The sequence below is a fragment of the Ochlerotatus camptorhynchus genome, unplaced genomic scaffold (genome assembly GCF_037179485.1).
Source record: "Ochlerotatus camptorhynchus isolate MF236.1 unplaced genomic scaffold, CSIRO-AGI_Acam_v1.1 ptg000361l, whole genome shotgun sequence".
Classification (NCBI taxonomy): Eukaryota; Metazoa; Arthropoda; class Insecta; order Diptera; family Culicidae; genus Ochlerotatus; species Ochlerotatus camptorhynchus.
The window spans coordinates 3,829,948-3,855,506 of record NW_027040849.1 but is presented as its reverse complement, the minus strand read 5'-3'; the positions used below and the strand labels follow the sequence as shown (position 1 = coordinate 3,855,506).

Sequence of the window (25,559 nt, the reverse complement as noted above, 5' to 3'; positions counted from 1 at the left end):
TTGAGGTTTTTTCAAAATTTTTTGTGAGTTTCCAAAAGGGTTTGGAGCTCGGGTCTAATTTAGAAACATTATTTTCAAAAGTTTTGTTCCTCAGGGCAGAGAATCGCTTTTTAATTTGTTTTTGCAAATCCCGCCAGATAACTTTCATGGCAGGATCGCGTGTTCTTTGATATTGTCTCCTACGGACATTTTTAAGACGGATCAAGAGCTGAAGATCGTCGTCTATTATAATTGAATCGAATTTAACCTCGCATTTTGGTACTGAGGCAGCTCTTGCTTCAACTATAGAAGTAGTCAGAGATTCAAGAGCATAATTAATTTCATCTTTGGTTTGCAAAGGAATGTTTGGATCGAAGTTATATTCCATAAATTTTCGATATTGCTCCCAATCAGCTCTATGGTAATTGAAAGTAGAGGTTTGTGATTACAAATTATTTCTTGGTATATTTCAAAAGTTACTGGAAGGTGATCAGAACCGAAGTCAGCATGGGTAACCAATTGGCTACAAAGTTGACATGAATCAGTTAAGACCAAATAAATAGTGGAGGAATTTCTTGCAGAAGAAAAGCATGTTGGGCTGTTTGGATATTGAATAGTGGAATAACCTGCAGAACATTCATCAAACAGAATATTACCATTGGAATTGCTTTGAGCATTATTCACCAATAATGAAGAATTTAGACCTATGACGGGTAAGTTTCTGGAGGTCACCCTTGAGAAAATTCTTTTGCTGGCCTACGCATTGGAATGGCAAATAGGCAGCTATAAACGTAAGTTGTCCAAATTTAGTTTCAACAGAAACTCCCAAAGTTTTCAAAACTTTGGTTTCAAATGAAGAAAGAATTTTATGTTTGATTCGTCTATGAATAATGATGGCAACGCCACCACAGGGTCCATCAAGACGATCATTTCTATAAATCAAGTAATTTGCGTCCTTCTTAACCTTATGGTCAGGTTTAAGGAACGTTTCAGTTATAACGGCAATATGCACGTTATGAACTGTCAAAAAGTTAAATAGCTCGTCTTCATTATCTTTAAGAGATCGAGCATTCCAATTTAAAATGTTTAATGCTTTAAAATCCATTACTGAATTTTAAAGTCATGACAATATTATTAGCAAATTTTACTCCAGTTTGAATAGCATCAAACATGGAGTTAGATTTAAGCATATCAGAAATCATGTCAATTAATGAATTCTGTAAAAATTCCATTTTAGGGGCAGTAATGCTTCCTAAGTCAAAATTTCCGTTAGAACGTTGGTTAGTATTTTGATTTCTACCCGCTGCAATAGCAGCATAGGTAGCTCCATTAACTCGCTGAACATTGTTAGCAGCGAGGGGAGTAGGTACATATGAAAAATTTGAAGCAGGGGTGATATTTGTACCTACGGGTACGAATGTAGAATTTGTTCCTCGCTGACCGTTGTTAACAGCAGAGGAATTTGTACCTGGTCGGAAACGTGGAGCGTTTCCTAACTGTCGCTTAGAACGAGATTGTAGGATCTTCTTGCAAATCTTACATTCCCAAAAATTGGATTTGTGGTTTTCACCACAATTTGAACATTTAAATTTCTTAGGATCTTCCTTCACAGGACAGTCGTCCTTTGCGTGAGAGGAATCACCACAATTCATGCATTTAGCTGGCATGTAGCAATTTTTAGTTCCGTGACCCCATCCCTGGCACTTATGGCACTGAGTGAGGTTTTGGAAATTTCCTCCAGTCTTCCTGAAGTGTTCCCACTTCACTCGGACATGGAGCATAAGGCTAGCTTTTTCTAAGGCCTTAAGGTTGTTTAGTTCACTAGACTTGAAGTGAACTAAATAAAAATCATTAGAAATCCCGTTGCGCGAATCGCCAGGACGGGATTTCATTTTCATTTTGATTACTTGGAGTGGCACGACTCCAAGTAATTTTGCCAGTTCATCTTTGATCTGATCCAGGGATTCACCACTGGGCAGTCCTTTCATGACAACCTTGAACACACGTTCAGTTTTGGTGTCGTAAGTAAAAAAATTATGCTGCTTCTCAGTAAGATAATTGAGAAGACATTTAAATCCAAGGTTTCAGCCAATACACGGCATTCACCCCAACGTCCAATTTGTAGTGAAAACTTAACTTTCAACGAAACTCAAAAGTTCGATGCGAAGAGCATGGAAATCGGAAGTGGTTATCACAATAGGGGGAATCTTTTCCTTCTTGGCATTAAGCCGGGAAAGTTTACTAGAATTTTTCTTGGATGATGGATCATTCTCATCATCCGTGAGCAAATCAAATTGATTACTCAAATTAATTTCATCAGAAGGGGGGTCAAGAGTTTGACCCTTTCTTTTGCGTTTAGGCGCCATGGCGGCAGTAAATTTTTATCCAAATCGACTTCCAAGCAGATTACTATAAGAATCTGAAAGATCGAAGAGGAATTTTCCAATCGATTACCTCGGGTAGGGTCCAAACAAGGATCGAAGAGGAATAAGAGTTGAATAAGATAGAACATTTTTTTACAGGTTGAGCACTGAAAAGTGCTGTTTAAATTTGTTGTAGCTTCAGGTTGTAGTAACACTTTCTTCAGCAAAAAGCAAATAGATCCGTACGGCAAGAGAGCACGATGCGGACTGATTGAAATACGAACTAATTATTCTAGGGTGGTGGTCATGGGTGGTATACTGTCAAGGTGAGTAAGAATGGTTTTTGGTGGTTAAAAATCCCACACACAGGAACATGATTGGAGATCCTCACTATAAAACGTATGAGCATATGTCACGTGTTATCGGATCGAAAGTTCGTTGTAAGAAGGGTAAAAACAACAGTTTTTCAAATTTGAAGCGACCAACATTTTGCCAATTTCTTCGTACTGCCTCAATTGTTTTTATCCCACTTCAGAGTACAAACTAAAAATGTGAATGTGCCACCTAGAACTATATCCTAAGTACGGCTTTGCAATTATCAATTCTCGTCATCGATTGTCTTTTTAAATTGTTACAACTAAGCAAAACAATTTTCTGATACTTCTCCAATGCAGTTCTGTATTTGCTAACAAAAGCAAAATCACTGTCGAATTGTATTTCCTGTTTGGGCTGATGTAAATTTAATGTGATAATTTAATTTAAAACTAACTTGTTGTAAATAGCAGCAACAGGCGCCATAGTGGTAATTTACAGTAAACAACAACAAGGCAATTTGCTGTTGGCTTCAAAAACACCTTAATTATAAATTATGGAACATTATCCAAACAGCCACTCCTAAAGCACAGGAAGTAATGCAATTTCGATTTCTACGCAAACATCACTATAAATCAAGTCGTCAAACTTCCCAATTTTCATATTTCAAGTCAAAGTAATGGTATCAGCATCGCATAATGGGGCTTTCACCCACAATCGTATGTTTGGTGATAAGTTTGATGGTTTTCATCCAAGCAGAATCAACGGTGGCTCAACGAGGTAGAAACGAAGAAAGTATGTATAAAACAGTAATTTATTTTTTTTTTCAATAAAATGAGTCTACAAAATTGCTATACTTACAAAATCATATGCAGAGTGCTGTGGAAGGAATGAAATTTTCACACAGTGTGGCACAGCGTGTCCCAGAAGATGCAACAGAGGGGGAGGCAACAACAACGGCAGAAATTGCGTACAGGTATGCGTTCCGGGTTGTTACTGTGACCGCGGATATGTTAGAGATCGCCATTGGCAATGTGTGCGACAAAATGATTGCAGAAAATCCGCCCCTGCTGAACCACATTACAGCGATGTCGCTGTTGACGGAGTACCTATCCTTGCTGACACTCCTGGAGCACAATAGTACACGGTTGTTTTGAAGTGTTTTTTTTTTGTTTGTGTTTGAATTTTCATGATTCTTGTAAATTCTGATTTTAAGTTAGTTTAGTTTAGTTTTCTTTATTAACATTCAACAACTCGATTGAACTTATTAGAAAAAAAAAAACCTGATTGTTGTCAAAATTTCCTTTCTTCCCGAAAAAGGGCTATCCCAGGATCCTAAATACATGGATTTTCACATTGTTCCAAAATAGAATCTGTACAATACACATTTACGGCAAGATTTCTTCAAATAAAAGTTGTATAAATAACTCCTAATGAATGTTCTTAGTTTTTATTTTCAAAATTGACAAGTATACATACGAATCATCATAAAACCAAAGCAGCAAATTCAATAAAATCGAAAAGTTCTTAGTTAAAAATACTTATAACAGAAGTAATTTCAAGAAAAAGAATTAAAGCCGGTGAAACGCACGTGTTCGCCTCAGTGTATTTTCCACCAGACCATGCTCATAAAAGCACTTATGAAGCCTTCTTCCAAAGTGCTGAACAAATTCTATCTGAGCTTCCTCCTGAGGTTAAAGTTCACATCTATGGATACTTTAATCAACGCCATGCTGACTTCATTCTGGACTCTGAAAATGAATGTATCTTACTCCCAGTCGTTGGGGATAATGAAACATTGCAGTTCATTTTTGACAAAACTGCTAATTTAGGACTGAACCAAATTAACCACATCAAAAACCAACAAAATTGCTATTTGGACTTTTTTACTAACGAATATTTATGAAGATTTCTGTGTGACCGAATCACTAAATCCACTGTGGAAAAATGAAGCGTTTCACACAGCAATTGAATATTCTTTATTTGTGCATGAAAACCAAAGACCCAACGACTGCGAATACGAAGAAGTCTTTGAATACAAATTAGCAGACTACGAAAAAATAAAATTTAAATTAAACAGTGTCAATTGGCAATTAATTTTAAGGAATGTAGGAAATGTCGAAATTGGTATAGACGTGTTCTACAAAATTTTAACAGAAATAATTTCGGAAGAAATTCCTTTGAAGAAAAAAGACGCAACAGAAACACACAAAATCCAGTCTGGTATAACAGACAAATAAAAAACTTGAAAAATCGGAAGCAAAAAGCACATAAAATTTATAAAAAAACACAATAGCAGTAATAATTTATTAATTTATTTGGATATATGCGATCAACTGAATTTAGCTATCAGTACTGCATTTGAAGAATATAATGCAAAAACAGAACATGAAATAAAGTCCTGTCCAAAGAACTTCTTTAATTACGTAAAAACCAAATTAAAATCTGACAATTTTCCTTCAATAATGCAACTCGACGAAAATGTCGGTGATAGCTCGGAAAAAAATGCAATCTATTTGCAAATTTTTTTCAAGAAATCTATACGACATTTTCTGACCGCGATTATTTTGCATTTTTTCCAGAATTTTCAAGGGACATTGGCCTCAATCAACTTCAAGTGCAGGATATTTTGCAGGCTTTAAAAAATTTAGACGCCTCAAAAGGTCCTGGATCTGACGGAATTCCTCCAGTATTTATTAAATGTCTAGCAATGGACCTCACTGCTCCATTGTTCTGGATTTTTAATATGTCCCTGGAATCTGGAACCTTCCCAAAAACTTGGAAAAACTCATTCCTAGTGCCTATCTTTAAATCTGGCCGAAAATCTAACGTACGTAATTATCGTGGTATAGCCATTATCTCTTGCATTCCTAAACTTTTCGAGGCAATTGTCAACGAAAAATTATTTCTCCAAATCAAAAATAGAATTACTGACATGCAACACGGCTTTTTCAAGGGTCGCTCGACCTCGACAAATTTACTTGAATTTATAGACTATTCATTGAATGTAATGGATAATGGAAACCACGCAGAGGCTCTCTATACAGACTTTAGCAAGGTATTTGACCGCATAGACATACCAATGCTACTTTTTAAATTGCAAAAAATTGGAATTGAGTCAGGGCTCCTAAAATGGCTTGAATCATATTTAACTAACCGCCAACAAATAATTAAATTCAACGGAAAGAAATCGAGTCCAATTCAAGTCACTTCAGGCGTCCCCCAAGGCTCTCATTTGGGACCTCTTCTTTTTATTTTATACGTAAACGACATTGCTTTCAATCTCAAAAATTTTAAATTGCTTATTTATGCCGACGACATGAAGCTCTTTTTGGAAATAAGAAATGAAGAAGACATCAATATATTCCGGAATGAAATACACATATTCTACATATGGTGCAAAAAAAGTCTACTAGAATTGAATGTAAACAATGTAACTTAATATCATTTAGCAGGAAAAGAACAACTTTAAATATTTCAATTGCACTAGGAAATCAAAATGTAGAAAAATGTGAAAGAGTTAGGAATTTAGGAATTATCTTAGACTCTAAACTAACTTTCATAGACCATTACAACACAATTCCGGAGTGATTTGAGATTTGGGCGTAATTGCTTTTGTAAACACACACGTTAATTACTGATTTCTCTTGAATAAAAGCTCAATCTCACAAACAAACTTTACCAAATGATGGAGGAAACATTCCTCTACCTCATAGTGTTATTACTTTTCGAGATTGAGCTTTTATTCGCGAGAAATCGGTGATTGACGTGTTTGTTTACAAATGCAATTACGCCCAAATCTCAAATCACTCCGGAATTATTCACAGGGCAAATAACATGCTAGGCTTTATCAAGCGCTTTTGCTATAACTTTCAGGACCCATACACAATTAAAACACTATATATCGCCTATGTGAGGTCAATACTGGAATATTGCAGCATTGTATGGTCTCCTTTTTCAATCACGCACGAAGAAAGATTAGAATCCGTACAAAAACAATTTCTATTATACGCTCTTCGTAAATTAGGTTGGACATCATTTCCTCTTCCATCATATGAAGCACGCTGCATGCTTATAAACATACAAACATTAAAAGAGCGTCGTGAATATGCAATGGTTTCATTTGTAAACGACATCGTTTCGCAACGCATTGACTCCACAGAACTTTTATCAAAATTAAATTTCCATGCACCTACTCGGCAACTCCGAAATCGAAATTTATTTGCCATAAAACATCATCGCACAAATTATGCAAAATATGGGCCATTAAACCGCATGATGGCCTCTTACAATCAATACTGCGAAACCATTGACTTTACAATGTCTCGACATAAACTAAAACAATATTTTTACTCCATAAGGCATTATAACTCATAAAAAAATAGAAAAGCTGACACTGCTTAATTTTTATTAAAGAAAAAATTATACTTTTAACCTTTGTCCAAAGTTGACGAAATAAATAAATAAATTTAAGAAAACAAAACTGTATACTAATATGTACTAGTCTACGTTGGTTGACGAAATAAATAAATAAATAAATCTTCAGTTGTGGTCGATATATCACAGTCGATTACTCCTGCGGAAAGATTTCTGCTCAGCTCTGTCTCTTCTGGGCGCATTGTGCTTTCCTAAGCCCTTGCTTTCCAAAGTCCTCTTGATTCCAACGCTTCCACCTTTTGAACAGCACCCTGGAGTATCTTACAAGCCAATCCTAATTCGTTCTTGACATCAGCAATACCTCGCATCCAACCTACATTGATTGTATTCGCCACAACCATTCCTCTATGCACTGATTGAAGACGTGCAGCCTCAGAAACTGTTACCCAGCGGAAATATTTGGCTCATTACAGCTAAAATAGTAAATTGTGACACTCTGGAAGCGAAATTGACTGGTTTTATGTGTCATACACAAACTTTACCTCCTCTTCTTGCATCTTACATATAAAATTATTATTATAATATTAATCCCGAAGAAACGTGCTCAACTGTTTGGCTCAGCTCTGGTACTGTCTTCGGTCCCAAGCAAATCGATACACTCCCCAAAACATAGGAAAATCCACGAACCCCTCATTTTATCTGTCAAACTTTCATAGCTAATCAAAACAAACATAGTGTAGTACTGGAATTTGACTAGAATGGGGTATGTTAATCGATTTGCTTGGGACCAATAGGCTAGTCAAGTAGTGAGCCAATTTAAAATCGATAGTTTCGTCACAGACAAACAGACATAGCACATTGAATATTTCTCATTGTAAAACATCGTCGCTAAAACATTACCGCCATCTGTTGAATATACTGTGGTGGGTAGTACGCTGAACAGATGCCGGTAGTGTGTAAACGTTAAACGCAAGGGAATATACTATGCGCGCCACAGGTGGCAGTACTACCAACTGAGATACTTTTAAATTGACCGTTAAATGCTTGTGCGATGAACAATTTGTGAGTGTTATGTCTGTTTGTCTGTGGTTTCGTATTGATTGTTGGTAGTATTTTAGCTGTAATCAGTATGTTATATACTGTATATGGACGATCAATAATGTAAAATACTGTGGTAGCCACAGCATAGTTCTGTCAAAAGCATTTTCATTGATAATTGTGAGGCAAATTCAATCATACTTCTATCACCGACAAACCGACATGAATGACCACAGCAAAAACAATAAAATTCCTGACCAAAGCACACTGCTGACATCTGGCTCCGTGTTCGCGGGAAATATTTAGCTGAGCCATGAATCCGCATGCAAAAGTTATGAATTGATTCGTGTCTGATCTATTCTGGACAAATTATGTTTATCTAGATAAAAAAATCCTATGGTTTTGACAGTTCGGATAACTGCACATTTAAATCGGCCGTTTACGATTTTAGGGCATAAGTCAGAATTAAATTTCATGTCGGTTTGTCGGTGCTTCTATGCCCAGGGAAGCCAAGAAATTTTCCAACCCGAAAAATTTCTAGACCAGACCAGGAATCGAATCCAACCACCTCCAGGATGATCTTGCTTTGTAGCTGCACCTTTACCGACTGAGCTTCTTCTTCTTCTTCTTATTCGCATTTCAAGCTTATTGCTTAGCGCATATTAGCTTATTGCGTGCTCTCAACTTAGTGTTCTAAATGCACTTCCACAGTTATTAATTGAGAGCTTTCGATGCCAATACCAATGCATGAATTTGTATATTGTGTGACAAGCACAATGATACTCTATTGCCCAGGGAAGTCGAGAAAATTTCCAACCCGAAAGATACCCTCGACCGGACCGGGAATCGAACCCGCCGCCTCCGGCTTGGTAATACCGTGCCTTTACTGACTAGGCTATGAGGCCCCTTACCGACTGAGCTAAGGGAGGCAAAGTTTTCAAACGCAGTTTTTCTCGACACATCATTTCAGATTGCAAAAAGTTCGCATCATTATATTCCTTTTGCTATTTTTAAACAAAATGATGCCAGAAATTATGCGTCGAAAACAACTGCTTTTAAGTTTGTCGAAAAGGCATCAAAGCAAATTGAACCTTAACTGCTACCAGGTCCCAGGGCTTGTCTGTATCTTTACATTTCGAAAGATGCACAAGTTGTGATGGTGTGGACCAAAAGTTTGATGGAAATTAACTACTAACCAAAAAATTTTATCAAAATAAACAAGGAAGTGCATTGTTGGTATTCACCTTGAACCCCTCGCACTACAACACTGGAATGGTCATCATCTTTGTATACAGTCCACTATCCCTTGTGTCGTTGGCTTTAACTGCACTATATCCAGAGCAGATAGGCAGGAGCTCGTTGTTTACGGTGTGGTGATCTCAGCAACATCTACCAAACACACATAAGCTATGTGGTGGTGAGTTACGATCGGCCTGCGAGAGAGGATAATCGGCCGTTATCTCTTATCGAGATCGTGGTCGAGAGATCGATCTGTTGGAGCAGGATGGAACTTGCGAACCCCAAATTCATCGCTAGTGCAATAAACAAGAAAGGCCCCGGAACCCTTTCAAACGGGGTAATTAGGAGACCATACTCAAACTGCAGAGGAGAAGCCTTATTATGAATGCGTCATCCCTATGGTGAAACCCCAATTACATGTCGGCAGAGCTATCGGAACCGACATGCATCATCACCCTGCTTTAGTTATCGTGATCGAAAATAATATTGTACGTGTGATTCCATCAGCACTCCAAACCACAAACGAAGTGACAGACGGAGCGGCTCGAAAACTTTGGTGACGCACCTGCTATTGCAATTTTTCAGTGTACCACATGGCAACACCATTACTACTGGCTTGTACCACATGGCAACACTACTAATTGATTGTACCACATGGCAACACTAAATGTACTAGAATGTTTTGGTTCTATCTCTTTCACTCTACTCTAAACTGAAATGCATAAAAAAAATGACAAAATGATAGACTCTTTGCACACTGTCAAAGATCATATTGCACACAAAATCCTATGTTCAAATCAAAACAAAAATACTAGCCCATCTGGTGGCTAGAAAATTCTATTACAGCGAACCACATTATTTTAATTGATTTCTTCGCCAGTTAGTCGTCTGTCACTTCGTTTGTGCTCCAAACGCTGTGTCATATGACTTCCGTATACTGACCATCGCAGTATTTTCCATGTGCTGTCTAACCTAGATTGGGAGCATATTCTAGATCCTGTAGACGTCAACATTGCTGCACAAACCTTTTCTCACGTCTTGGCATATGTCATTGACAGGCACGTTTCCAAAAAGATCACTCATATCGACTCTCGCGTCCCGTGGATGACGAAAGATCTTCGCTCGTTGAAAAGAACTAAGAAGGCTGCTCTCAGAAGATTTACTCGAGGGGGGCGACACATCTAAATCTCAATTGTAGATGCTCAAAAAATCTCACACTAGTGAATTAATCTTCGAAAAATCTTCTTTCATTTCGCGCATCTACTTGCATTGCGCATCATCTTTTTGCATGAAATCTTCAGAATTGTCATCAATCTTCTTTCTATCTACTCAGCGTGCGAGCAGCTAGCCACAGCAAAACACAATATTTTCTGCATCGTAGATAGAGTCATCCCCCTCGGATTTACTAAACTCCGCACACTGCCGTTGAAATGCTACTATGTCAGACTCAACCACAAGTATAAGCGGTTAAGTCGTCTCTGTTTTCAACGCTATCAAAGGAGGATTCAACGGCGGCTAAAATCACACCCGAAATCCTTCTGGAACTACTAAATGAGCAACGCAAGGAAGTCGGTTTACCCTCTTCCATGATTTTTAATGGTAAAACTGCTGGCAATCAACAAGATATTTGCAACCTGTTCTCAGCCAAATTTGCTAGTGTGTTTGAAGACGAGCAAACACCGACCCGGACTCCGGGTAGAATAAGAATAGATCCACGGGCCGTCCTTCCCTGTCGTAAGAGGCGACTATCTGGACAAGCGGGAGGGAAGACTGTATGAAAGTACCCGCACAAGATGCGACAAGATGCGGCAAAACGGCACAAGTAACAAACAATACAGACAAATGAAGAGGAACGGTTCAACACAAATAAATCATTCCTCAGACAAACCAAACCAACAACACAACAACACATGTCAAAACCATTATATGCCCCCCCCCCCCCTATGACGGTTAAGGATTGAAGAGATTGAAAAATACGCGAACAAAAACAGAGTAACGTTCTGCTGGATCCCAGGCCACACCGGGATTGCAGGAAATGAACTAGCAGACAAACTAGCAGAATTAGGCAGAACAAGCCAATCAAACTATATGAAAGTACCGGCACAAGATGCTATAAAATGGTTCAAGCAACAAGCGATACGGTCAAACGAAGAGGAATGGTTAAACACAAATACATCAATCCTCAGACAAACCAAACCAACAACACTACCATACAATGACAGGAAAAAAGTCTCAGAACAAAGAGTACTAACAACAATCAATACGAAACTAACGATTTTAAATTGGCTCACCACTTTAGTAGCCTATTGGTCCCAAGCAAACGATTAACGTACCCTATTCTAGTCGAAATTCTAGTACTACGCAATGTTTGTTTTGATTCGCTATGAAAGTTTGACAGATAAAATGAGGGGTTATTGGTTTTTCCTAAGTTTCGAGGGGTGATTCGACAAGCTTGGGACCGAAGATAGTACCAGAGGTGAGCCAAAAAGTTGAGCTCGTTTCTTCGGGACCTACTTGTCTTAGAGTTACCTCTATGGTACTAACTAGAGTAAGACAAGGAAAAACATGGCTATCAGATAATTATCTACTAAAAAGAACAGACAGACCAAAATGCAGACATTGCAACACCTGGCTAACAGCAGACCACATCATTAGAGAATGCAGAGCGTACGATGCTGAAAGAGAAGAATACAAAACCTCAGATATATCAATATACAATAACACACACGAGAACGAGAACAACCTAATAAACTTCTTAAGAAAAACAGAAACCTTCCACAGAACATAAAACACAAACTAAAACATCACATGAAACAAAAGCGGCAGCAAATCAACACACACAGGGACACAATAAAATGAAATCTCTTGGACCTTACTGATAACAAACACCCAAGCATACCAAACAGAAAAACAAACTGAAACCACAAAACAGGGACGTGGCCATCAAACTGACTAACTAGGCCACGACCAGCCGGACCTTCCATGGCCATCCTGTGTGAGCTTTTCCAGCCCTACCAGCCCTAACGGAGACACCCTTGACGAAATAACTCTATGAGTTAAAAGTCAAGTAAATGTTAATGCCTGCCGACAAACCGACATGACACTTAATCCTAACTTATCCAGCATTTTACGAGCGCTTATGGCCGCCACAATCTGGCTGAGTTTTTGGTAGGGAACATATGATTTGACGTTTGGGTTGTGTCGTTTGACGTGTAAACGTTCAAGCTTGATCGTTTACACGTCAAACGACACAACCCAAACTTCAAATCTTATGTTCCCTACCAGAAACACAGACAGATTGTGGCGGCCATAAGCGATCGTAAAATACTGGATACCCGAAAATCGTAAACGGTCGATTTAAATCTGCAGTGATCCGAACTGTCAAAACCATAGAAGTTTTTGATCTAGATAAAAATGATTTGTCCAGAATAGATCAGACACGAACCAATTCATAACTTTTGCATGCCGGATTTCCTGCGAGTACGGAGCCAGATGTCAGTAGTGTGCTTTGGTTAGAAATTTTATTGTTTTTGCTATGGTCATTCATGTCGGTTTGTCGGTGGAGCAACTCTCCGCTAATCTCATTGATCAACCAAACGCTCAGCGTTGTCGACGCCACTACATATACGATTTCTAGAGCAGCATCTAAACTTAAGACTTCAACTAAGGCTGGACCCGATGGTGTTCCGTCGATTATTCTTAAAAAAACATCACTTGTCTTTTAGATCCACTGCGCAGCATATTCCAGCTCTCTCTTTCCAGCGGCATCTTTCCGTCTTGCTGGAAGACTGCGGATATGTTTCCTGTTCATAAAAAGGGAAGCAAACGCGACGTAAACAACTACCGGGGAATCACATCGCTGAGTGCTGTATCAAAACTTTTTGAATTGGTTGTCATAGAGTCCCTAAATGCGCATTGCAGGCAATATCTAAGTACAGATCAACACGGATTCATAACTGGGCGTTCCACAACTACGAACCTGCTGTGCCTAACGTCTTACATCACAGACAGTTTGATTGCTCGGACCCAAACGGACGTTATCTACACAGATCTTACGGCAGCCTTCGATAAGCTGAATCACGAAATTGCGATCGCTAAGCTTGATAGACTATGGATCGGTGGAAATCTTTTGAGATGGTTTCGTTTATACCTCACGAAGCGCCAACTGACAGTAACTTTAGGTACTTGTCGCTCTGCGCAAAGTCCGGTATACCTCAAGGTAGCCATCTGGGACAATTGGTATTTCTCCTTTATTTCGACGACGTTCACCATGTTATCACAGCGCCACGATTATCATTTGCAGACGATCTGAAAGTTTTTCTGCGCATCCGCTCACTCGCCGATTGCCGTTCTCTCCAAAATCAGATTGACATCTTTGCTGACTGGTGTAGTCTAAACCGATTGGTGGTCAACCCAGCTAAGTGTACAGTTATTACTTTCTCACGCAAGAAACAACCGATTATTTTCAACTACAAACTACTAGGCACGACTATCGAACGGGTGCATTGCGTGAAAGACTTAGGCGTTTTTCTGGACTCAAAGCTGACATACTCACACTATATATCGTATGTCGTCGACAAAGCGTCCAGAACTCTTGGTTTTGTCTTCAAGATTACTAAGAACTTCACAGACATTTACTGCTTGAAATTGCTCTATTGCTCTCTCGTTAGATCTACGTTGGACTACTGCTCTGCAGTCTGGAGCCCGAACTACAATAATGGGACCGAGCGAATTGAATCTGTGCAACGACGTTTTCTTCGCTTCGCGCTCCGTAAGCTGCCTTGGAGATACCCACTTCGTCTTCCAAGCTACGAGAATCGCTGCCAATTGATCAATGTCGAGCCCTTACGTATCAGAAGAGATGTTTTCAGAGCCTTAACCGTCGCCGAGACTCTGCAAGAAAGAATCGACTGCGAAGCAATTCTGCAACAAGTGAACATTAATGTTCAACCTCGATCACTGAGCAACAGTCTTATGCTAAGACTTTCACTTCTTCGAACTAATTATAGCTTAGGGAGCGCTATTTACGGCTTGCAGCGATTGTTCAACCGAGTAGCGTCAATGTTGGATTTCCACTTGACACGCAATATGCTTCGCCAAATATTCTCTGCTTTTTTGCTGACCGTAGACACTTGACGCCCAACAGCTAAGTGTAAAATTTTAGACTTATACATTTTTTTCCTTGATTTGTTTTCCGGCGATCTTGTTTTCCGTGCTGAGCACCAATGCTACCGACCCAGGGAAGCAGCTTCCACACCTGGACCCTACACCTATCGACCCATCAACTCATGAACGGCTTTACTTCCCTTCCCATTGAATTTGGATTGAACCCGGCGACGCTAAAGACTTATACATTTGTAGTAACTTGACAATGCTTTCCTTATTATTTTTGTTTGTAACTGTAGTATATGAGTTATCGAACGGATCCAGTCATTTCCATCCAACAAACACTTAGTCTCACCAACGATAGCTAAGCAAAGCAGCAGCATCAGCAATTCCTCAACACTGCCCGTGTCCAGCAGCAGCATCAGCATTCCTTCAACACTGCCCGCGCCCAGCGACCGGCAGTTAGCAACATCAACGACGACGACGACGACCACGCAATCCACCGGCACCGCACGTAGCGCTGACATCTGACACTTCAGACCCGTGCATAACAACCCCTTATGTGCATCAACTACTTTAGAATAGCAGACTACTCGATGTAACAAATGAATACAATAAACCATTCTTAGTCAGGCCTTCAGCCAGTGATGTTTATTTTTTAAAAGCTGCGTCCGAAGGTTTGAAACTTATCTTATATAGTATGTATAATCTGTAGGAGAAGTAGAGAATTGGAACACCATGGCTCAGAAGCGAAAAAAAATTTCACTGAAATGTCGGAATCAGAATACGAAGACTCGGAAGATAATCGCAGCGATGATCAACTGAACATCCTGGATTTCAGAGGTTTCTCTAACTACTGATGCTTCCCCAGGATTCGTCTAATCAGCATCATAATAATATACCATCACGTTATTGCCAAACTCTGTGATTGTAAAATCTACTAAAAATTCCCTTACTTTTCACCAATTTCGATCATTATTAACAGGTAAATAATCATTTTATTACTTACTTACTTAAGTGTCCTGAGCGCCATCCCTGGCGCAAAGGGCCAACGTGAAAGATCTCCATCCTGGGCGATTGTTTGCTTTCGCCTTGACCTGGGCCCAGGTCAAATTCCGGTCGACTTGCTTAATCTCCTTGTTTAGGCTTCGCCGCCATGAGCCCCTGGGTCTGCCTCTGCTGCGATGTCCGGCTGGATTCCAATCCAGCGCTTGTTTGCAGATTTCATTTCCGCTCTTCCGTAGAGTGTGGCCAACCAACCTCCACTTACGTTCCCGAATTTCTGTCGATATCGGCTTCTGGTGACACCGTCGATGGAGCTCGGCATTCGAAATCCAGTTGTGAGGCCACCAAGCACGAATTATATACCGCAGGCATCGGTTGATGAACACCTGCAGCTTCTGTGTGATCTCCGCTGATACGCACCATGTTTCGCTAGCGTACAGCAGTACAGATTTCACGTTAGAGTTGAAAATTCGGATCTTCGTGCGGAGACTAATCTGATTTGACTTCCAGATGTTTCGTAAACTCGCAAAAGCAGCCCTTGCCTTCTTGATCCGTGCACCTATGTCACTCTTGGTTCCGCCGTCCGACGCTATCTGGCTGCCAAGATATTGGAAACTTTCAACCTTCTCCACTTCCTGACCAGCTACCGTAAAATTGGATGGATTTCCCGTGTTGATATCCAACGATTTAGTCTTGCTGACGTTGATGTTGAGACCTGCCGCTGAGGAGCGTTCGGCGAGATCGTCGAGCTTACTCTGCATGTCAGAACGCCGTTGTGATACTAAAGCAACGTCATCCGCCAAATCTAGGTCGTTTAGATGCTCCATTGTAATAGGCTGCCAGAGCAACCCACGGTTCGGCACACGGTCGATCGCACCAACCATTATCTCATCGATTACGATGAGGAACAGTAGCGGTGATAGAATACATCCTTGCCTCACTCCAGCGACTACCCGAATAGGGTCAGATAGGGCTCCGTTGTGCAGCACCCTGCACGTGAAAGCCTCATACTGAGCTTCGATGAGGTTGACGATTTTATCCGGAACTCCCTTGCGCCTTAGGGCGCCCCACAGGTTTTCGTGGTTGAGTCGGTCGAAAGCTTTTTCGTAGTCAATGAAAACCAAGTAAAGGGACTCTTGGAATTCGTTGACCTGCTCCAAGATTATGCGGAGCGAGACAATATGGTCCACACAGGATCTTCCAGCACGGAATCCCGCCTGCTGCCGTCGGAGAGTCGCGTCGATCTTCTCCTGTATCCGGTTGAGGATAACTTTGCATAGAACTTTGAGAACACAACACAGTAACATAATGCCACGCCAGTTATCGCATACAGTTGGGTCCCCCTTCTTTGGGACCTTCACTAAGACGCCCTGCATCCAGTCAGCCGGAAAAGTCGCGGTGTCCCAGATATTGCAGAATAGTTGATGCAACATTTGTGCAGATAGCATGGGGTCAGCTTTGAGCATCTCTGCTGATATGCGATCGACCCCGGGAGCCTTGTTGGATTTCATGGTTCGGATAGCAGCTTCGATCTCCGGTAGGGATGGCGCCTCAGAATTGACGCGAGTGATGCGTCGCACTCTTGGCGGTTCATGCCGAGATGTTGATGGCTGGTTGACCGACGAAACTTGTAGAAGCTGTTCGAAGTGTTCAAACCAGCGTTTCAGCTGATCAGTGGGGTCGGTGAGCAACTGACCAGTCGCGTCCTTCACTGGCATCCTAGGATTCATCCTTGCTCCACTCAGGCGTCGTGAGATATCGTAGAGGAGACGGATATCGCCTGTTGCTGCGGCTTTCTCACCTTCATCGGCTAGGGAGTCCACCCACGCTCGCTTATCCCGCCTACACGAGCGCTTCACTTCCTTCTCGAGAGCCGAATACAGTTGGCGGGCCTGGTTCTTCGCTCCTCTGGTTCTCGCCCGCTCTATCGCGGCTTTTGCATTTCTCCGCTCCTCTATCTTCCTCCAGGTGTCATCTGTGATCCACTCCTTTCTCTGAGCGCGCAGCTCGCCCAGGTTGTTTTCACTCGTTTCAGTAAAGGCATCCTTGATCGCCGTCCATTGCTCTTCTACGCTGCCACCATCAGGAATATCCGCAGCTCTGGTCTCCAGTTCCTCGACGAATGACCTTTTTACTGCTGGATCTTCCAATCGGCGTGTGTTGAATCGCCGTCCGAGCCGCTCCTCCCGCCGCTGGACCCGCGCTATACGAAGGCGGATCTCTCCAACGAGGAGATGGTGGTCAGACGCGATGTCGGCACTGCGTTTGTTCCGAACGTCAAGAAGGCTCCTTCTCCATTTTCGGCTGATGCAGATGTGGTCGATTTGATTTTCGGTATGTCCATCACGGGAAACCCACGTGACTTTGTGCACTGGTCGATGGGGGAAGAGCGAACCCCCGATCACCATGTCGTTATTGCCACAAAACTCTGCCAACAGCTCACCGTTTTCGCTCATTTCGCCAAGACCATGGCGCCCCATGACACGCTCATAATCCGTGTTGTCGGAGCCGATCTTCGCATTGAAGTCGCCGATGTAGATCTTGATGTCACCTCTCGGAATTTTATCCACGACTGCATTCAGTTGACTGTAAAAGTTCTCTTTGTCCTGTAACTCGGCAGCATCGGTTGGCGCATAACATTGGATTATGGTTAGGTTACGAACCCGCGTTCTGAATCTGGCAACGATTATCCTCTCATTGATAGGTTCCCACTTGATGAGCGCCGCATTTGCTTGGGCGCTAAGCAGGAAACCAACTCCACGGTGGCGGGGAGCGTTTTCACCTCGAATACCAGAATAGAGTAGTACCTGTCCCGACGGCAGCTTGTGTTCTCCAAAGTTTGGCCAACGGACTTCGCTTAGTCCCAGGATTTCGAGCTTCATGCGTCGAGCCTCGCTGGCGAGTTGTGCCAGCTTCCCCTGTTGGGCTAGCGTTAGTACATTCCATGTTCCAATTCTTGTCCGTTGTTTTGCGCTAAAAGTCGTTGCCGTAATATCAGTCCGTGATCTTTCTCTATTGGTTTCTGTAACAGTTGTAAAGTTTCGGGGACAGTAGGTAGTTAGCCTAAGGTCTCCTATCCGCCGTGATGGGGCTGCCATCTTGGGTATAGCTTTCGGGGATAAGCATTTCTTGTTTCAGCCGCTGGATGCCAGGCAGACGCTGTTTGAGCCGCACCTCCATGGTGGACAGACGCTCAGTTATTGTGTAGATGGGGCTGCCATCTTAGATTTAGCTGACACAATACAGCATTTCTTATTCAGCCGCTGGATGCCAGTCAGACGCTGTTTGAGCCGCACCTCCATGGTGAACAGACGCTCAGGCCGTGTAGGCCGAACCCGCAATCATCTTATTCAATTAGTATATTATACTGTCATCACTATTCATACTATCATTGCAACTAATTCATTTAGGCATATTCCATTGACCTGCTTTGGGTTATTATTTTGCATGCAATGATGTGAGAAAAGGAGGGGCTCACGATTCAGCATGGAGAGTGTATGGGAGCCGTTCTAGGGGTTGTTTGGGGCATGTGGTTCATTTGAGACATTATAGTTTGATGTGATCACCATGTTCCACTCACGTTATGGAATGTGGCCTTGAGAGATGAGATTTGACCTTCTGTCTTGGAAAATCAAAAATTTATATGGTTCCGAATATTGTATTCGTTGTTCTCTTGTTCGAAGTGGGTAAGATTAGAGTTCTGATGATCGGTGTCATTGCTTAATTTTGTTGCTAAGGAATTCAATTCTAACTGACAAAGGGGCGCGTTTTTTGAGGGTGTTTCAACACTCCGAAGGGTATAAATAGCGGGACCTTTCAATTAGAATCGATTCCTTGCGATGAAGGCAACCATGACAACTGTATCTAAACCGAATAATGCCGCTCATCGTAAGTCGGTCCCATTAGCGTTTTTAGCAAAACTTAGTTTATTATTGGAAATGGAAACTAATCACCTATATTTTCATACTGCTGGATGAACACAGCAACTTTGTTTTGAGAAAGTTTGGGAAAACAGCCAAACTGGTTGTCCCATCACTTAAGAAGCAATGGTACAACGCAAACTTAAAACGCGTTTTTCTTCGCTTGCTGATTTGGGCTATGGGACCAGCGTGCCATTAGTGGCAGAATACGACATGCAGTTGATGGAGCTTCGTAAAAGTTGAGGAAATGTTCAATAATTATTAAAAAGGGACAATTCAGAAAACATTGGAGCATTTTTTCAGCCCCTAGGAATTTTGTTTACTGGAAAATGGCTCCATTGCCACCTGCTGAGTACGGTGCTGCATGAACATAGGATAGATATGTAGTTTCTTCTATTAGCAATCCATATCAGCGATGCCACAAATACCGATTTTCTCACAAGAAAAAAAAATTGATGCCGCAGGTACTGGAACAAGTTTGTTAGATCAAAAAATAGTTCCAAAAATTAACCATTTTTTTGGGCTAAGAAACTTGTTACAGTACCTTACGGTATCAAAATAAACAAGGGGGTCCCAACTTTTTTCGTGTACAAAAATCGGTATTTGTGGCATCGCTGAACCTTCGCGAACCGTACCGTACAACATCGCTCACTCACGCGAGTCGTGCAGCATACGGAAAACCAGTCCTCCTACCCACCCCCCATCGTGACCATGCACAAGAGAATGGAACTATATATATATGTAATGTGTGCTGACTTTATTCTGATAGCTTCCAGGTAGCCCCTTGGGGATATGCCATGGTTACTTGCATGACTAGTATATTTTTATGTGCTTCTCACGCCGTACCATATTGCCAGTACGAATCGAACTAGGCATTTTCCAAATAAGAAATCTCATCCAATAAACTTACTCCTTCACCACGAAAAATGGATCTTCCATCATCATTTATTGGCAACTGTAATCCAATTTTTTTTTTCTCTCAGAAGGCATCCACTACTTTACACGATGCGGTCGATTTCCGCAACCATTTTCTCCATTTTTTCAAACGTTTTCACCTCATCCAACAGCCAAACTGCTGCGACGTCATTCTTCACACAGTTCACGTAGCACTCATATGCAATTGATAGGTGTTTCGGTTCTCCGTTCACGCAAGATGGAAAACTTGGATTACGTTTTTCGCTTCTTCCACTGCTGCCTTCTAATACGGAATAGAATCCTGGATAATCAAATCGACAACACCAAATTGAAACCTAAGAGTAGCACACTGGAAAACTAATCTAAACCTGACTCTGACAACGGCACTCCGGAAGTATAAACTGGAAACTTGGGTACGGACGCGAAAATAGATCTCGAAATAAATGTCCCGTGTCTTCCGTGTTCTGACTCAAAAAAGGTTCAAAGGACAATTAAAAGTGTGCGATAATTTTTCGCATCCTGGTCTTGTTCTCCACACAACCGACGTCGGACGACACAAGGAATATGATTCCTGGTATGATAATGCTGCACCAACACCAACTTACCCCGATGAAATAATGCTTTGCCGTCGTTCACCACCGCCACCGGGAAAATTGCTCCTCTCTTGTGGGTAGGTATTCTCCTCTTCGTCGGGTTTGCCTGATATACGACCAGCCACCACCAGCACACAGGGAAATTGGGAAAACAAACACGAAACTCAAACCGTACACTTTTCCCGTCTTCGAATTCCACGGTCTTGCGCACTACTAGCTCGCTCTCATCAATAACAAACAACATAGCTATGCTCCCAGCTTATCGAGCTGATAGGTGAACGTCAAAATTGTCATGCTGCGCGATGAACATAAAAAAAAAAACTGGGCCACAGTTGACTACAGCCCTAACGCCTAGATGTAGATATTTTAGAGTTATGCCTGTTGAATGTCACGGGTAATGTATTGCTGATTGCATCTGAAACTGGACTGTCCCGAAAATGCAAAAAGTGTGATAAAAGTGCACGTTTCCGTCAAATCGATTTGATGATGCTTGCATCATAAGGAATAAGTGCACCGAAGACACCAAGACGATTAGACGTAAACTTGCAGTTTTATCACACTTTTTAATAAGTGAAAACGCGCTCATTAGTCCAATTTGGTGTGAAACGCGCAATATATATATCCTAAAACGCTGTCCAGACTGGAGAGTTTAAACATGTTATAACGGTTGTCAAATAATTGCAACACAGAAAACACCATCAAGATAGCGCTATAACATGTTATAACTCGTAGTCTGAACGTACTATCATAGTACGTTCAGACTACGAGTTATAACATGTTATAGCGCTATCTTGATGGTGTTTTCTGTGTTGCAATTATTTGACAACCGTTATAACATGTTATAACTCTCCAGTCTGGACAGCGTTTGAACGTACTATAATGCCTTGATTTCCTTTTATGCCTTGTTCAGACTACAGAGTTATAACATGTTATAGCGCTATCTTGATGGTGGTTTCTGTGTTGCAATTATTTGACAACCGTTATAACATGTTATAACTCTCCAGTCTGGACAGCGTTTTAGGAAATAAACCGACCCACTCAAAGCTCTTCATGAAAAAAGCTGTTCCAATCGAGCAAAGCGGTGCAATCGAACCGTTAAAGATTGGAACAACTTTTGACAGACGTCCATACTTTTACTGTAGGGCTTTAGTACAATCGCGTCATCTGCCGCTCAAAGGTTAATGCTTCGAACGAATTCGATAGCAAAGATATATTTGATCATATCAAAGCTAGGTAGTTTTGAAATAGCGTGTGAATTTGGTTCCAAACATAAATAAACCATCGTTGCTTGCTGCTTTGTTGTCGTTTGGAACCAGCTATGCGCTAAGAGAAGAGGTGACAATACGTGGGCAAAAATGAACCACTTTTCTGTCAAACGTGAACCAGATTTGATGTGCGTAAGATAGAGATATAGATAGTAATTAAAGAGTAAGAAGCCAATATTGTCACCTCTTCCTCTTAGGCTATGCGAGGTAGGCGACGATTGTTCGTATTTGACAGTCACCTCCCCCAGGCTTTAAATGACTTTCATACAGTGCCGCAATGCTGTTGCGAAAATTTGAACGCTCGACCGGAACTGAATAAAAATGAAGTGCGCGGCAACATTTTGCAAAAATAAAGCGAAGACGAGAGATGACAGCCGCTCCATGACAGTTATCTCTATTATCGTAGCAAGAAACTATTAACAGCGTTTTGATCCGAAGGGATTGGTGGTTGGTTGGTTGGTTGTCTTTAGGGTTACTTCCACTCACTTCGCTATAAAAAATGTTTTTCGGAATTATGGAATCATTGCATGCTATTATGAAAGTTTATACTTGTCAGAAACAAGAAGAGTCTCAGTGTTCACTCGGCTGTCGACAAAAGCAGGCCACTCTCGATGTGTGCTACGCGATCGTCTGTTTTCTCGGCAGCAACCATTGTGTGGTCCTCCTCATTGTTCTTCATCAGCAGTTCTTTCGGTCGATGCGTCGTCGACTTTGGAAAGCAACCGTTTCGTGATGAGTGTGTGAGTGCTGACCACGTTTTGCGTCCATTGCTGCAATGGACGCGCTCTGACCCTCGTTGGCGTACAACAATTTGCCATACAATGAAACCACTGGAAGCGGCTCCAGTTCTGATGGAGGAGGCTTTTTGGATAGCGGAAGATAAAGTGTTTATTGTGTTGTACCTTTTGACTATAGTTTTAAGATGTATTGTATAGTGACCAAGAATTCTCGGCTCTGTAAAGTTAATTCGGTTGAGCCTTATCAAATAAATCAATAAACAAAAAAAAAAAAAGAAACAAGAAGAGGTTGGAAGGTATGTATTTGACACATAAAACTTGTCAATTTCGCTTTCAGTGCGTCACAATCAGCCAATTTATGAGTGAGCGCTCACGAATCGTAAAATCGCTGATTGTGATGCACTGAAAGCAATAATGACATGTGTTATGTGTCAAACACCTAGTTTACAACCTTATATTGTGACTTACAACTACTAACTATCATTATAATATCTAATGATTTTATAATTCCGAAAAACTATTTTTTATATCAAGTGAGTGGAAGAAAGCCTGGTCTTTATTAAGGAGATTTTCAGCCAGACGCTGGTTCATCTCCGGTGCGAGAGGATTGTTTATTTAGTACTGAAAATTTCATCAGGATCCATGTACTTGTTCAAAAGTTATCGAAGATGAAACGTGACAGACGTGAAAAATTCTGCACACTCACATTTTGCTGGACGATGAAACTTACGTAAAAATGGACTTTGGACAAATCCCGGGCCAAAAATGTTACTTTGCTAAACGTAAGGGGGATGCTCCGGATAAATTCAAATTTGTCTTTGCAGATAAATTCGCTCGCAAGTTGATGATTTGGCAAGGCATCTGCAGGGTGTCTGCAGTTGCGGAAAGAAAACAAAGGTTTTCATCACTGGAGCGACTATGAATGGACAACTTTATAAGGAGGAGTGTCTCAAGAACATAATTTTGCCGTTCTTTCAATCACACGAAGGTCCCTTAAAGTTCTGGCCTGACTTAGCCAGATGTCTTAGAATGTTATATGCAGAATAATGTCGATTTTATTGAGAAAAGTATCAATCTACCAAATTGTCCAGATTTTCGTCCCATTGAACCAACCGGTGAACACTCGTGTTTTCTTTCAGTTACCGTGGGGACATAATTTGTGATTAGCCCCGGTCCCTTTCAAATTGTATCATTATTTATGTACCACCCTTATATTTGAAAATAATGTTTCACGTTCATCTAGTGATGGCCGATTTTCATTCGAATAATCGAATAATCGATAAACGAACCGAAAAGTATTTAAAAATATTTGTAATTGGTTATATCATGCCGATATAACAGGCCAGTGACAGCAGCATTTGACAGTAGGCAGCATGTCCCGGGCTCAAATCATTTATTTTGCTGTGCTGGGCCCGCTGTCACTGTATAACATATTGCCTACACGCCTGCCACTGGGCTGCGATATAAGCATTAACTTCTCCAGAGGATCATCACCGATCGTTTCAAACGTGTGCTGCACTCTCATTTGTGGAAAAATGACAGCACAACGAGCAAAACCACAAAATTACCTTGCATACGTGGGGTATTTATTAGATGAAAGGGACCGTGAAAGAGGACACTAAAATAGGAAGTTTTTCTTCCGACAGTTACAGCTTCATTACACTCCGCAGGCACAAGAGTCATCCAATTCGAATCCGATTTTTTTTGGCTCTTTGGTTCGATTATACGTCAGTTATTGACAGCTGATGTAGAAATTACGAGTTTCAGCTCCGTTTATGCGTTTATTTGAACGGTCATGGTAACGTTGTGGTATTGATGAAAATTTCTCAAGTGAATAGTGTTTTCAATTGTTCTCGCGGTCTTTTTCAGTTTTGTTTCTATCGTTCTATGAAATTAAAAGAAAAAGTGCATGAAAGTGAGTTCCCGGTGGCTTCAAGAAAAAATGACCGTCCAATCGGTTGGTCATACTCGGATGGGTGAAACTCATAGCTAAGCCATGATGATGGTAACGTATGACCGAAGCTTAAAATCATTCCAACATCAACGCCACCGTTATCACTGACGACAGCTTCAAGAACCAACGACCGTGCCAGAGGATTGCTTCATTACAACCGGAGATATTTGTGTTTTAGTAAACCAACTTTTTAAAGTGGAATTTCACTTTTAGCTGTATCTAGAAAACTATCCCAGCGGCGTCGGTGGTGTAGTGGTAATCGTGATTACCTCTCACCCCAGTAGGCCTGGGTTCAATCCCAGTCGGCGCCGCCGGGATATTCTGAGGCATAACATCTCTGATCACGCCTTCCTTCGGATGGGAAGTGAAGCCGTTGGTCCCCGGTTCATGAGTTGATGGGTCGATAGGTAGGGTCCAGGTGTGGGAGCTGCCTTCCTGGCACGTCGGTAGCATTGGTGCTTAGCACGGAAAAACAAGATCGACGGAAAGCAAATCAAGGAAAAAATAGAAAACTATCTTACTGAGATTTTTTCTGACTACATTTTTGGATTCAGCGCACGATTTTACATAAGAATCATAGGTCAAGCATTGAAGTTAATTTTTTTACTTCTATTTGTAAACTGCCGGTGGAAGCATAACTGTCCCATGTTACAAAACACAAAAATGAGAAAACTGCAGTTAAAGATTGAACAGACGTAATACAACTATCGATAGAAAGTTTGTCAAAATTTTGCATAAAAGAAATTTTTCCATTAC

General features: G+C 41.2%; 1 protein-coding gene across 1 annotated transcript in view; it reads right to left on the bottom strand.

Annotated features, from left to right (window-relative positions):
- The window catches only part of Syx6 (Syntaxin 6), a 37,337-nt gene extending 16,523 nt beyond the window's left edge, over positions 1-20,814 (bottom strand). Inside the window, exon 1 of the mRNA XM_065231898.1 lies at positions 20,250-20,814. Coding sequence (XP_065087970.1) covers positions 20,250-20,284 — 35 coding nt within the window. The 5' untranslated portion in view covers positions 20,285-20,814. The remainder of the gene's footprint in view (positions 1-20,249) is intronic.
- Between the last annotated feature and the right edge of the window lie 4,745 nt (positions 20,815-25,559).